Source organism: Carassius auratus, chromosome 50 (genome assembly GCF_003368295.1).
Source record: "Carassius auratus strain Wakin chromosome 50, ASM336829v1, whole genome shotgun sequence".
Classification (NCBI taxonomy): domain Eukaryota; kingdom Metazoa; phylum Chordata; class Actinopteri; order Cypriniformes; family Cyprinidae; genus Carassius; species Carassius auratus.
In genome coordinates this window covers 7,860,873-7,876,040 of record NC_039292.1, presented here as the reverse complement: position 1 = coordinate 7,876,040, position 15,168 = coordinate 7,860,873, and the positions used below count along the sequence as shown (strand labels likewise).

At 38.6% G+C, this 15,168-nt stretch overlaps 2 protein-coding genes across 4 annotated transcripts in view; both read right to left on the bottom strand.

The window, feature by feature from the left end:
- The window catches only part of LOC113066841 (UPF0606 protein KIAA1549L-like), a 41,963-nt gene extending 37,413 nt beyond the window's left edge, over nucleotides 1–4,550 (bottom strand). For all 3 annotated transcript variants that reach the window (XM_026238906.1, XM_026238908.1, XM_026238907.1), the window contains exon 1: nucleotides 3,311–4,550. In XM_026238906.1, coding sequence (XP_026094691.1) covers nucleotides 3,311–3,512 — 202 coding nt within the window. In that variant the 5' untranslated portion in view covers nucleotides 3,513–4,550. The remainder of the gene's footprint in view (nucleotides 1–3,310) is intronic.
- A 92-nt stretch (nucleotides 4,551–4,642) lies between these two features.
- The window catches only part of LOC113066843 (homeodomain-interacting protein kinase 3-like), a 32,691-nt gene continuing 22,165 nt past the window's right edge, over nucleotides 4,643–15,168 (bottom strand). The window contains exons 7-16 of the mRNA XM_026238909.1: nucleotides 14,998–15,160; nucleotides 14,785–14,908; nucleotides 14,368–14,489; nucleotides 14,103–14,221; nucleotides 13,838–13,999; nucleotides 13,395–13,688; nucleotides 12,469–12,615; nucleotides 12,097–12,362; nucleotides 10,434–10,564; nucleotides 4,643–9,070 (exon numbers count right to left, since the gene is read on the bottom strand). Coding sequence (XP_026094694.1) covers nucleotides 8,642–9,070; nucleotides 10,434–10,564; nucleotides 12,097–12,362; nucleotides 12,469–12,615; nucleotides 13,395–13,688; nucleotides 13,838–13,999; nucleotides 14,103–14,221; nucleotides 14,368–14,489; nucleotides 14,785–14,908; nucleotides 14,998–15,160 — 1,957 coding nt within the window. The 3' untranslated portion in view covers nucleotides 4,643–8,641. The remainder of the gene's footprint in view (nucleotides 9,071–10,433; nucleotides 10,565–12,096; nucleotides 12,363–12,468; nucleotides 12,616–13,394; nucleotides 13,689–13,837; nucleotides 14,000–14,102; nucleotides 14,222–14,367; nucleotides 14,490–14,784; nucleotides 14,909–14,997; nucleotides 15,161–15,168) is intronic.

The window sequence follows — 15,168 nt, the reverse complement described above, 5'->3', positions numbered from 1 at the left end:
CAATTCATATGATTAATTCATCAGTAGCCTATATTATGTAATTAATCTGATTCAATTTTATGATCGATTGACAGGCCTAGTTAATAAATTATAATATTGTGCTAACATTGTCTTTAATCATATCAGTATTTCACAGTGAAATCATAATTGTTTTTACCTAAAGTATTTTAAGTTGCAATGCAAACTGTATTAATGGCAGTGTTAACAATGTAAAAAGCTCTCCCTTTGTTCTCAGTCATTTGAACAGTACATGGCTGTGATTCAAACACTCCCGCTGTTTTTCTCCTCTTGAAGGTGAACAGATGGGTTTTGCAGTAATGCTTCAAACATTTTGAGAGGATCTGATTGACCGGTGTGTGTTTTCAAATGCGAGTTATCGAACAAAACCACCACAAATTTCTTGGAGATCTGCTTCTCCAGCTATAATAATTACACCCTGACCACAGGGGCAAAAAACACTATGCCTACTGCAATAAAACTTGGCTTTGGTTCCTGGTTACACACAACCTTTCAACTCACACGTGACAAGACATCCCTACAAAATAGTCAATTAAAGCCTGAATCCAGTTTAAATTCAGTTTAAAAAAAATGTAGATCAGTTCCCATGGCAACATAGCACAGCAGGCTCCTATTGACTTGCAGGAGCATCACTGTAGAGGCATTGAGGAGAGATGCCTCATCCTCAGCAAGCCACAAGTGTGTCTGGCCATACGCCATAGACCCAGCTCAAAGCCAAAAGGACAATGGCGGTTTTATGAATGAGAAGCCACAGGCCCTTTACCTCTGTGTATAAAGCCTATGGTCCAGACCGATGCATGTCTGTCTGCCCAAATATTACTAATCTAGTGTAATTCTAGCTTTAGAAATGTATTTATCTTGTAATTAGAGCTTCGGGAAATCTAATCTGCCTTTCTGATATCTGTGTTGTTTCGAGATGTTTAGAAAGGGACGTCATGCCTGGAGTTAGTTCACATAATCAACGCTGAACTTGTTTGCACAAATTAAATCATTTTCTGGTTAAATGCTCTTCTGGTCCTCAGGCAAAGGCCACAGATATATTGCAACACTTTTCATTAGTAGAGGTCGGAAGGGCCATATTAGAATCTAAACATTTACATTTAGTCATTTAGCAGACGCTTTTATCCGAAGCGAATAACAATTGAGGCTATACTTGAGTTTAATTCTGAGGAGGAATGGAGAAGGGGTCAGAGGTCAAGAATATTAGAGGTTGAAAACAATTGATATGTTAGATGAAGGTCAACAACATGGACCTACTTTGCTACTGTCAGTGACTGAAAATAAATAATATATTTTTATTACACGGCTCTCTAGAATACTTCTAATTGATTGCTTGCATCGGTCAGCAGCCACATATTAATGAATAAATTACTGCTGTCCAGTATAACACTGTATTACTGACCATTCATTAGAAGAAAAAAAAAACAATGTTTTCTACCTGGCTATTCCGATGTTCTGTCTCTCTGCAGTCTCTTCAAGTAAGATAATAAGGTAATAAAATAATTCAAAACCTCAAATATTTCATGGCCATTTCTTCACTTTTTTGGTTAATTGATGCTTTTAACACTTCCAGGTTTCTCAGAAGTGAAAACGTACTGGGTAAACGTTTATAAACAAATCCAAAAGACAAAATCCTCAACAGAGTTTCTATTACTTAGCTAAAAAGGAAAAAAAATACATAGAGAGGTCAATTATGGCGTTTAGAAGAGAGAAAGACGTCATATTTGCCATAACTCCCTCAGCCCTTGTGTTGGAAACACCCACACAACAGCATTAAAGAGTTTTCTGGAATTGAATGGCTGCAATATAACACAATGTATAGTGTTTTAAAAAAAAAATTAAGAATAAAAATATTAAATATTTAATTGGTCAAACATTTTATGGTCCTGCGCCTTCCACAGACGATATAAATACATTTAGACCACTTATTAATTGATATTGGGATGTGAAAAGACTTTCAACCAGCATAATAAAAAAAAAAAGAAAAAGAAAAAAAAAGAAAACAGAAAAAAGTTTGACACTGCTGTGAAAGTGTCTTGGGAACGGTTTGCGCTGCATATAAAAGCAATCAGTTCTTAATCGAGAAAGTGACAGTGTAAATTTTCTGCAGAACCAAATGCAACAAAAACATTAAAATATTGTTACCAGTTGTAAACAGTGGCCACTAGTACTCACTTTTGGTACTTATTTTGATACTCACGTTTAGTGGTTTAAACACAGAAGCGAAAACCATTGTGAAAAGGGATGTAGAACTGAACTCAGGTTCTGACCAAACAACCATTGTTAAAACAATCTGGTGTTTCTCCCTTTAAACAGAATACTTGACAATAGGAGGAGCCAATAGAATTCCAGTTCGGGCTGTAAAGTAGTATTTCATTGGTTGACCCTACTGAACGAATACGCCCCCTTACCTGAACGAATCGGAGTTTTGAGCGGCATCTGTGACCCAACTGAATGAACAAAACACCTAGTTTGTCAACGAACTAAATAAACTAAACATTTCGTTCATGACAGAACGGAATTAACAAAATATCATATATTTTCTTTGTGAGCGATTTTAACGAATCAGGCAACGAATTAAGTCTTGATTAGACTTCCGAGTCAGCTGTTTATTTAGCAAATCTGTATTGATATAACAGAAAAAATACCGAATCAATTCATCTTTTGGATAATTCAAAAGATTCGAGTCACTGAATGAATCAAATCCTCCGAGTTCCTTCATCTCAGCCACTTGGTGATTTTTGCGAGTGCGTAAAATCACCAAGAACTTTAAATTGATAATAAATTAAATTAAATATTAAATTAAATTTAAAGTAAGAATATATATACATATATAGAATTCCCATATATGTATAGCCTATCTTGAGGAGCGAGCACAGAGCGCCCAGCACTGCAGCACTGAATGCCGCGAACAGACGTCACGAGCGCTTAGTGATGTAGGGCTACCTGCATTTTGTTTTTGTTTAGTGTTTGTTTCTGCTGTTTTGCTCGCAGACGGCCACAGGGAATGGAACATATCGCAGACAAAACAAACACACAAATGGTTAATATCCAAACATGCACGGTCTGTCTCTTAATCTAGATGATTCTTAAAACACGTATTAATGAGAGGGTCGGCTTATATTCCGCATTGCGTTGAACAATTCAAAGCCTCCAAACAATATAGTTCAATTCAAATGAATCACATTTCTGAAAAGTTTCATAAATTTAACAATTAAAAGAACCTTTTTTTTTTTTGGAAATGTTTGGAACCTGGGCACTCAAACAGGTTGTCAGCCAAAATATATCTCACCGTCTATGGCAAATATGGACGGAACCAGGAGCAATGTAATTCCAACAGATATCAGACACTTGGTCCACACTCCGTCCAAGTCAACACGTTTTCGGCACAAGGACGAGCCTATCCATTCCGACATGCCTTCGGTCCCAGCGCTGCCATCCCCCCTACTGGAGCCCAAAATGTAGAAATTGTTACGCGCATTTCTTGGAGCCATCTGGCTAGAGATAAATTCAGCAATAGGCCGAAAGGTCCCGAAAAAGACATTTGATCTATCCTTTCCAGTTCCTTAGTCTGAGGTCTTCTCGCCACTGTTTTTCTGCTCTATGTCAGCATTGAAACTTTAAGGCGATGCGTCTGCAAAGCGCGTTCAGAAGCATCCGTGACCACCAGATCAATCACGCGCGCGTTACTGGAGCAGGTTATCCATCGCGCTTCATCAAACGCATATACTGCACAGGAATACAGCAGCGTCAATCCTATAATCCCGCTATTATGTCAATGATGCTGCGACGGAAAACCGTGTGCTTGTGATTGGGGAAAAAGCCAGCGCATGCAGGCGAACTGGTGATGAGGCGCGTTATTATAAGGAGTGATGTACAAGAGGAAGACGACCTCTGCTGGATTTACATGAGGACGCCTGGTGTCAATGTACAAACAAGTTCTGTCCCTCGATATCATACAGACTTTAATTATAGTTCATTCAATTAAATTATTTATTGATTGTATTTTATTCGATTTTCTATTATGCCTTATGCTGTAATAAAGAATTTGATACTGGTGCAATCTAAAAATGACCAGTTTTCGGTGGTTAAATATTAGTTAAAATGCTTGAAATGAAGTGGAGAATAAATTTAGGATGAACTGTAGCATGAATTGAACTGGAATCGCTCCTTAAATCAAGTGATTTTATAATTTATTTATATATTTGAATACACAGTTTAAGTATTAAAATACGTGTACTCTTTAGAAAGGTTTAAGTAGAATAAATGGCCTTTGTATGCTTATAAAAGTGTCTGTTACATAACCGGAAGCACCATTATAAGACGTCATAAAAGTTTTCAATACCACCCACATGATGGCGCAATTTCGTTTATTTTAACTTTTTTTTTGTTGTCATTTGTCAGGTACGTTTAATATCTTATTATTTGTGCTTTATTTTTAAATACGATTATCTAGTGTACATATAATATAGATATATCTATATATAAAATCTGCAGAAAATAAAACCCTTGTAATAAATTAGAAAATTAACTTTTCAAGGAGCAAATAAATAAAGTTGGAAAATGGTCTCAAATAAGCTGTCATAAAGATTTCTTTGAATAAAGACAAACAAACAGCGTGTGCCCGCAGCAATATATATTTTAATTCAAAGTGAATTTTGACAAAACACCATAATTTCTTTAATTTGACACTCACCAAATAGTCACCAGGAAAACCCGCTTTTTGTGACAAAGTACATAAGGCTTGGTCACATATAAATCACTGAGAACTAGAGAGAAATACGACTGCAAACTGTAAGAGACATTACATCCAAAAAAAAAAACAGAAACAAAACCAAACAAACAAAAAAGGTTTCCCAGTCCTCATATAGTGAATATTGCACAGTGCAGTGGCTACATGGCAAACTAATGTAGCATAGAAATCAAAAGCAAACAGAAATCAGAAAGCCACAAATTTTTTTACAAAAATGAAAACAGTAACAGTTCAGATTTAGGAAATCAAGTCTGTTTGCTCTTAAGTCTAAATATTACCGATAACTTGCAGTGAGATTTAACTTTTACTAAAATATAATCTGCGGAAGAGTTAAAAATAGATCTAAAGCAATCCAACCCAAATCTTACGGCAAGTGTTACACAGTAGCACATATGACGAATACAAGGACCCTGAATGAACTGTACAAGAACTTCTAAAGGAAAAACACGAATCAAAGAAAAACAAAAAAAAAAAACTGTTTGGTTTGGGAGTTTCAAAGACATTTCAACTTTAGTTTGCAGATCCCTCAGTCCTTAGCAATTGTGCTAAGATTCACTCTTATTAGGTTGGGTTTGGTAGACCTTTTTAGAATGAAAACATCTCTGAAATGTTTACTTGCAGTCAATTAATGCAATGAATTCATATAATGCGTGCATGAGTAGCAATTTAATACTCATCTCTAGTGCTACATGCTAAATATAAAATATAGGGTCATAATGTGAGAAACCACACCATATTTTGGACTAGATCTCCATGAAGTCGTCTACGCTAAAGCAATAAACTGATAACGTCCTGTGAAACAAAGGGCAATGTTAATTCTATTTGACAAATGGTGGTTTACATTCACAGTGTATCATGTATAGCTCCCCAAATACGAGAAAACCGTGTCTTGGGTGTTTAGTCAGCATAATAATAATAATCATCATAACAATCCCTGATATCATTTTATTATTGTTTTTTGTTGTTGGTCATAAAAATATAAATTAATCAAGCATGATTGGATTTCCTTTCCACAATTTTGAGAAACATCCATCCATCCAGCCATTTTCCACCTTAAAGGTGATTACTGCATTGCATGACTCTCGTTATTGTTTTTCAGGTTAACTTCTGACAGGACGTCTACCGTGGATTACGGTCTACATTTAAGCAACTGGTTGGTAACAGCACTTCAGTTACGACTATCAAACACTGCAGTTTCGCTTTCCTTCCTCGCTCATGCCGTCCGAAGGGCCACGAAAGAGAGGAAGAAGCTGGCCGGCAGTGTTTGTAAAAGGGATATAAAGGTCTGAAGCACATTTCAAAGGCACTAACACAGTGTCGCTCGCTTTAAAGAGCAGGGGCCGATGCGAGAACAAACATTCCCATATAATGAGAGCCCGCAAAATGAGAACGGATGCCCTCTAATAAGCAAATAAGCAAATGTGCATTTGTATTTTCATTTCTAAACACATTAATATACCTGATACAACTTCATGTGTGTATTTCATGTACACTTATATTAATAAGGGGGGAAATTAAATAAAAACACTAAATTCTAAGCACTGAAGTTACTGAGATGAGACGCCCAAACCTGCAATTTTGGCTAGCTTATCAAAAGTATCAAGTGCTAATAGCATTACTGAAATTAATAGTCTGAAATGGTGATATAAGTGGGTCACTGAATACAGAATTGATATTGGTACTTAAAAAGTTAAATCTATCCTGCAAGCTATGCTTTAACAAAATGCAAATATACGTACTAAGATAGATATACACCAATATGCATCTAATACGTAAGATTAGCCCCAAGATAACAGATAAAACACTGATGCAAACGAAATGTAAAAGAATACAAACCCACGCACACAAAAACCCCAATATCTCAATTACTTGCAATACAGTAGTTACAATGACACTTCAAAAAAAGAAAGCGAAACAGAGAGAGGCATTAAAATGCTTCCGATGCCAGTCAGTACGGTAAAACCCAAAAACAAACAAACAAAAAAAAAAATCATCATCTCACTTCTATTTCAAGGTCATTAGACGTATATAAAAATAAGGCGGCTAAGAACAAAGTTAATCATCTAATTTCACAGCTATTATGAAGTGGCAATCAGTATATAGCAGCTTATCTATGATACATTCAAGAATAAATGAAACAAAGTCATAACTTGCCCGAAAAAAGCTAAACATCAACCTCAACATTTTTACAAAGATTTTCTGTTAAATACGGCCTCAACTACACTACGTTTGAGGTCTACGCTAAACCAGTAGCTACTCTGCTTAAGAAATGAATGACTGTCTTTGGTGTAGCGATAGCATAATGAAAGAATGCATCTAATGGAAAACTCAAATCTAAAAAAAAAAAAAATTCACACAGAAAAAAAAAAAAGCCATTTCTCCCTGACGGAATGTATGAAATAAAAACAGCATCAAAAAAAAAAGTAATTCAATTGTGAGAGAGAGAATACAAAATCCAATCTTGTCACATGCATCTATGAAGAAAATTGCACACGATCAACTCTCATCTTATAAAGCACTGAATACTCCAGCAATGATAGACTTTACAGTTGGATACTCAATACTGAATAATTCTGCACAGAGCAAACATGAAACCATACGATATCATCAAAGAGCTGATACAAATCCAACACCGATAACACTTCTAACTCTAAAATTAACAAAGAACTGATGGAAAGGAAACAATAAACATCCCGAAAACCATGGATTGTATTGCAGTTTCATTAAACAGTGTAAATACTATTAGAGTAGAAACAGATTATCAAATATGAAAGTACTTAAACGTTTCTATACATAGTTCTTCGGCCTCTGCTACGGCGAAGCATGTTATCCTCGAAGAATCAAGCTCTGCTACCACTCGGCACAATACATCCACCAGTAAATAACACACATTTCGCTTCCAAATAATGAGCAAATCATCTAAGGTGTCGAACTAAACATTTAGCCTACACAAAAGGGCAAATCATGAGCCTTATATTGCCGCAAATAGCCAACTGGGTGTTGAATGGGTGAGATTTATTTGTAGACCAATTTGGGGGCACAGACACCCAATCCACTTTCTGAACAAAAAACTCCCGTCGCGACACCAAGAGATAAATTAAACGAGTAGAAACGACACCGATGTATAGATTATGTAAGCTAACGCACCGAGCACGAAAAAGCCAAAGATCTACTGTATGAAACAGCCCTAATATAAAAATCACAAAGAACGATTGAACGTTTTTCAAGTGCTGCAGTCCAGTACACGCATGACTGCATGAGGGACTCGGGGTAACTTGCAACAATATGTATTTTAAGGCACTGTTTATTGAACCCCAATGGATTCAATGCAGCAAGTCGTACAACATATACACAGAGAGCGAAAACTAACGGTTTGCAGGCACCCCCCCCCCCACACCTTTTTTTTAAGTCCAACATTGGTTTTTGCCCATGCAGAGACATGCAGCCTAACAGAACCTTTTCAACACAGGTCTAAAAGAGACTTAACACTGAGGAGCTACGGGAAAATACAGACAGGTAACACCAGGTCACACAAGGGGGGACTCACGCACATTGGTGACAGTGATGGCTTGGACAAGAGTTTAATACACACGTCAGAAGGCAATATCGAAAAATAGCATAGGGGATCTGCTGTGGCCCTCCTCCGAGGGTCTCACGCCTAGGGATTTTGTTGTATCAAATGTGCAAAAACACATTAAAAGTGAGTTTGTGTTCAGTCTACTCACTCCCGCATCCATTTGTTTGTTTTATTTTCCATGATATCTATAAAGCTCGATTTGCATCATCATCACTGTTGTCAAACTTCATAAGAAAAGAAATATGTGGCGGCTCAGTGCCGGCTGCGTGCGCACGGCTGCCGCGGGCTCCAGCTCAGATGTAAGGGTACTGACTGAGTTTGCTGGGGCTGAGGGGGAAGCCTGCGTAGACGGGTGACGCCACATAGGAGTGCGGGGGAAAGAGGGCTTTGAACTGGCCCTGCGGGAGCAGGGTGGGGGAGGGCAGAAGCCTGTGGTTGATGCCCACGCTGATGCCCTGGTGGTGCACCAGGCTGTAGGCGGGCTGCAAGATGGGCCGAGGGGCCGGGGGTGGGCACGGCGAAGGCAGGAGGTGGGCCACGGGTGCGGAAGGCGGATAGGAGAGGAGGGCGGGAGGTGGCGGGTGGCCGGCCGAGTGTGTGGGGCTGCCGTGGGGAAGCTGGAAGGTGGGGCCGTGCACTGTGGGCGGGATGAAGGCCTGCGGCCGGCGTGGCTGCCGGTAGTTGCCATTCCACTCCTTGTGGCACGACCCGTAATGCTGGACCTGAGGGGGAGGAAACAAAACCATGTCAATTTCATTCCAACAATTTAAACAGCAACTGAAAGACCCTAAGAATTGCCCGTCTCAATGTACTTCCTATTTAAAATCATTATAATATGAATGAACATCCAACTGAAAACAGAAGGGGACTAGAACAGCAAAATCTAAAACGGTTACAAAAATGATAGTCTGACATTCCATGCCTTAAAATATTTTTTTTTCTTTAAATATAACCTTTTAAATATATAAACACATCCTTTCATCACAATTTCACCATCCAGTTAGAAAGATCAACCATAACTTCAAAAACAGCGAGAAATCTTGGGAGTTATGATTGATGATCAGCTGACTTTCTCAGACCACTTTGCTAAAACTGTCTGGTCATGCAGATTTGCTTCATTCTACATCAAGAAGATCAGACCTTTTCTTTTGGAACATGCTGCACAACTTGTTCAAGCTCTTGTTCTGTCCAGGCTGGACTATTGCAACACTATCTTGGCAGGTCTTCCAGCCAGTTCTATCAAACCTTTACAATTAATCCAGAACGCGGCAGCAAGATTCATTTTTAATGAGCCGAAAAGAATGCACGTCAAACCTCTGTTTATCAATTTGCACTGGCTACTAATAGCTGCTCGCAAATAATTCAAGGCATTCATGTTTGCCAACAAAATAACCACTGGCTCTGCAACCCTTTAAATAAATTCATCACTTCAGACTTATGTATAGCAAGTGAACTTCGCTTTATTTTGCCATCCCGAAGAGGCACACAATCCCTTTTTCATGGACTTTTAAAATTACATTTTCCCTCCTGGTGGAATGAACTGCCCAACTCATTAGACATCTTCAAGAATCAGCTGAAAACTCTAGCACTCTCTATTCAAATCCTAATCTTTAAAAAAAGGCAAAACAAAAGCTTGCTCTATTCTTTTTCTTTAATATATAATAAAAACAACAACAAAAATAAAAAATGTGTACTGCATTAAGCTAACAGACTTGTTATAGCACTTGCATTTCATTGCTTTCTTGTTGATTTTGAATGCTTACATCATTCTCAATTGTTAGCCGCTTTGGATAAAAGCGTCCGATAAATGACTAGATGTCGATGTAGTTCACACCATAGTCATAAAATGCTACTTGCTAGTTGGTTGCAGGTGTTATTAGTGGATATGACATTTTCATTCTAAACCACTTGATTAGACAAATGTGTGTAACACACGATGAGTCAACAATATTTTTGGCACATCTGAATAAGTTTATTGTCTATTTTATTAAGCATGTAAATGGTCATACTTTTAGTATGAACCACATAACATTTCTCTTCTTTTACAATCTGTACAGTATTAAAGAAAAAGCCAAAACAACAGACCTGGCCAAAGCCTGGCGGCTGTGGCTGGAATGAAGAGTTCAGTTTCTGCTGGCGGGGCAACGTGGGTGTGGAAAAGTGGCTCAGTCGTCCTGGGCCTCCGCGACCTCTGGACTGGCAGTAGGATTCTGAGACTGCAGAAAGCAGAAAAGACCAAGAGTGAGGGATCATTAAATAAACAATATAAGAGGAAAGAAAGAGGAATATAAATTAACATTTGCAGTTTGGCACAAGAACTGCAGCTTGTACGAACTGAATCGGCTGCCAGTATTCACTGACGTTCTGTTCAAAAGAAAGTGAATTAAACATCAAAACCAACAAGGATGAACTGTGAGGTTGTAAAACATAAGAAAAACTTAGATAGCAATGTATCTAAAACATAAACTCTCCTCAAACTTTCCATGGACACCCCAAAACAAACATGTTGTCTGAGTAACGTGCCATGAGAAGCATCTGAAAGAGTTTACCGCTCCCGCAATATTTCTTTCAAAGCATGCTTCGAAAACAAAGCGTTGGCTCCACATAGGAAAAAAGGACAGATATGCTTTGGTACGAAGGGAGGAGGCCGGGGAAATATTTTCCAATAAATAAATAAATTTAGGGCAGTCAACACGCAGAGTAAAAATGAAGATGGGAATGAAGAGATCAGGTATGGGAGAGGAAGCTCAAACCGAAAGGTTTTCACTCAACACTGGGATGTCGCGCACAAGACACTGGGTCACAGTGCACGCTATACCCATAATCACCTGTGATAGGCTCTGTGATAACCTCCCTTTTCTCTCCTATGACCTGTAAAGTAGACATTGGCTGTGACTACACCAAAAAAATTGGTTGTGCAGAAGGAACTTTGTAAAAATTTGAGACTGGGGGTAAAAAATTCAGAGAAACCAGTCTTCATAGCACACAAACAACAGCAACTGTCAAAAGCACCAGGACAAACAGTTTATGTTCTCCCTATGAACACTCTGAGCTGTGGATGTAAATGAAACAGTTGTACTCTACACCAGACATTAAGATACATTCTAGGTTTGACAGAAGTAGTTCAGCTCTTCAGTTTCTTGTGGTTCAGTGGCAAAGAAAATTATCTTGACTGTCACTGATTTTGTAAAAAAAATTAAAGTCTATTTAGAATAGCATTGAACTATCATACATGTTAAAAAAAGTTTTTTGAATATATAGCTGTGACTATGTTCCATTGCAAAAAAAAAGGGAAGCACTTGTTTTTGCAAATTTATAAAGCGAACTCATGTCATGTAAAGCCATTAAACTATATAATAAGAAATAAATACTACTTCATATAAAAAAAGAATGCTATCATCCAGCAAGGATGCATTAAATTGATCAAAAGTGACAGTAAAGACAAATATAATTTTACAAATGATTTCTAATTTAAACAAATGCAGTTCTTTTGAAATGTATCCGAAATACTATCCACAGAAATATTAGGCAGTACAATGCACAGTTTTCAACATTGATGATGAGAAATGTTTTCTGAACACCAAATGATTTTTAAAAAGACCAAGTAAAATGATTTTTTAACAAAACAGACTGTATAAAACTCGGAACATTATTTTAAGAAAACATCAAATCACCAACAACTGCTTTACTTCCATTAGAACTCTTTATATATTTCGGACTTATTCTTCAGCGTGTGGAGAGTTCATACCTGTGCCGGCTGTGTGCTGCTCATTATTTGGATGATGGTTATTGTTCAGCACTCTCATTGGTGGCACCACCACGGTCCTCACTGCAGGTTTATTCAGCACTGTGCTGGGGTGTCCACGTCTGGCCTGGGGTTTCTGGTTCTGGTTCTGATTGGTCAGGAAGCGTCTTTCAGGGAAGGGGCTGTCGTGAGGTCCTAGGGAGGAGTCTGAAGGGGGCGAACCATCTACTGTTTCACACCCACTTTCATGACCGTCATCTTCTGATATACTGCAGTAAGTCATAGGAGAAATTTTTTTTAGTTATCTAAATCCATTTAGACTTCACCTCGCCTCACCGTTCTACTGGTGTTGAATAAAAAAATAAAATACTGCACCTGCTGGGCCGTTTGCATGGTGAGGGGCTGGATTGTGCTGAGGCTGAGGAGCTGGTGCTCAGACTGCTATCAGGACTGCTGAGGGAACACACTCTCTCTATGTTCAGAGAGCCTGTGCACGCCTCACACTCCGGACTGCCCTTACACCTGTCAAAGAACACACACAACTTCATTTAGCGGAGATTCATATGCATGCAAACTAAACAGAATCTGAAAGTTTATTTTAAGACCACAATTAACAGTATTTTTTTGTAGCTTATAGTTATTTTAGTCAAAATCTACTTATGTTGGTGAAAAAGTCATAAATTGGCTTCAACCTCTCATTGACCCTCAGAATTAAAGAGGGTTTTATATGCATATGGCCTCCATTATGATTGGCTTATTTATTTGTGAGTGAAATAGGTCACACCACCCCACCAGGTTGTAGACTATAAAGTACTATTTTTGTTTGTTTATTGTGGAAAGTATTAATTAATACTTTATCAATTTAATGCATCATTGCTGAATAAAAGTACAGAAAATTGTAAAGAAACTGATCATTGTTACAAAAGACTCTAATTTCAAATAAATGCTATTCTTTTGAACTTTCTATTCATGCAAAAAAATGTATCACAGTAAATAGTATTAAGCATCACAACTGTATCCAACATTAATAATAAGAAATGTTTCTTGCACCAAATTGGCATATTATAATTATTTCTGAAGGATCAAGTGACACTGAAGACTGGAATAATGATGCTGAAAAATCAGCTTTGACATAACAGGAATAAAAGACATTTTAAAAGATATTACAATAGAAAACCATTATTTTGAATTGTAGTAGTATTTCACAATTTTACTGTATCTTTGATCAAATAAATGCAGCCTTGGTGCCCACCATGTGATTTTAAGACAAAAAAACCCTCTGTACTGAATGTTCATCTCACTTGTTAAGGGAGCACCTCTGTGCTTGTTCCTCTTCATCTGTGCCGCTGCTTATGCTAATGATGCTAACCGCCGGGCTGGATGACCCTCTGATAATACACTCTCGCTGCTGACTGGCCACCGCTGTTTTACAGCAGCCCTCCTCCTCCACCTGCTCCAGTTCCGGTTTCACCTGGGCCTGCACCTCTCTGTCAGGAGAGCTCGGCCTTGGCTCTGCACTCACCAGCCTGTCTGCCATCTTTGGTGATGGACACACTGAGGGCTGGGTGTCCGTGTAGCGTGAGACATTCATACTCCTAAAAAGCAACAAAAATTATAACATTGTCAACTTTACCTTTCTGCTAAACATTAGATTAAAAACCAGAATGAGCTGCCTAACAAGAGTATCATAATGTTTGAATGGAGGGTTTTTGGGGCCCTGCCACGACTGTAGGCTGTTGTTCACCTGTTCTGGCTGGATTTGTTCCTCTTGTTAGACGCAGGCTGAGGCCAGACCACATGAGCAATGCCAATGTTTATAGGCTGATGGGCTGACACAGCCATTTGATTGGGAACAATAGCCTGGGGCATCACCGAACTGTAATGGCTGCTGTGTGGCCGCACTTTCCTTTAACAGATTAAAAAAACAACTCATTTTAGGTCACCGAAACACTCAAGAGGTGGCATCAGCTCATGATATCTGAGGTGCATCTCCTCCTTGATCTTCTTACCCCCAGTCTCCTCGCCTCTGCGGTCCAACAACTGTATCAGATGCCAAACTTGTAGCAGGTGGCGGGACCTGCTGCCAAGCTGGCACCAGGATCTGTGTAGTTCTGTTGGACCACGGTTGCTGAAAGGTTGAAAAAGGACAATACTGAAGCTTTGTGATTTATTTGGCTTCGAGTTTAAGATCTAAACTGGCATGTCAAACATGGATAACAACCCTTGGCTGTTTTCAAGTATTTTTCTACATCATCTTGTGAAATGAGGGCTTACTTGTGCTATAACTCCGGGTCTCATGGGTAAAGGCTGGATAGCTGGGGCTTGGGTCACCAGAGAAAGAGTGTTCTCCATTCGAACCGAATATCCTGCTGGCTGATTTGGGTTTGAAGGGATTCCTGTAGAGTCAAACAAACAAATCAGGAATAACGCTCAGTTCAAATTAGGGCTGTCGCTTATAACACATGCAACATGCAACTTTTGAGGGGAAGAAAGAATGTTTTATGCATTCAAATAATTAGACTTGCTAAAACACAGAATTTGGTAACGAAAAAATATGTTGAGAAAAAATGTAATATTTCACAGCCCTACAAAACACAACAAAATCTAAATTGCAATTTTTCCCCCAAAATCATGAAGACCTGGTTCAAATTATTATGCAAATACTTAATATTATGTTGTGCTTTCCAGTACCTTGAAGAGCAGGAGGGCAAAGAATGAGCGCTTGTTGAAAGGTTTCGTTACACCCAAACTGGGCACTTCCTGTCTGGATGGGAATTCCTGGATGCACCAAAGGTGGAGCAGATGGCGCCAGGGTCTAAAATGGAAAGGTAAATGGATCATGGAACAATATGTTGTCTTCTTGCTTGTACTTAAAACCCAATTCTTTTGAGTGTGCAGTTCTACCTGGGAGTGGACAGATGGCATTTTGTTGAAGGCGACAGTGATATTTGGAGCACTTGGCAGTGTCACAGGCTTCATAAGTTGGGGTGCTTTGTTGCGGTTGAGAGTATCGTAAATGCTGGTTCTTGAGTGACACACGTTCATGATGTGGAAACAAGACTGGACACTGTTGAA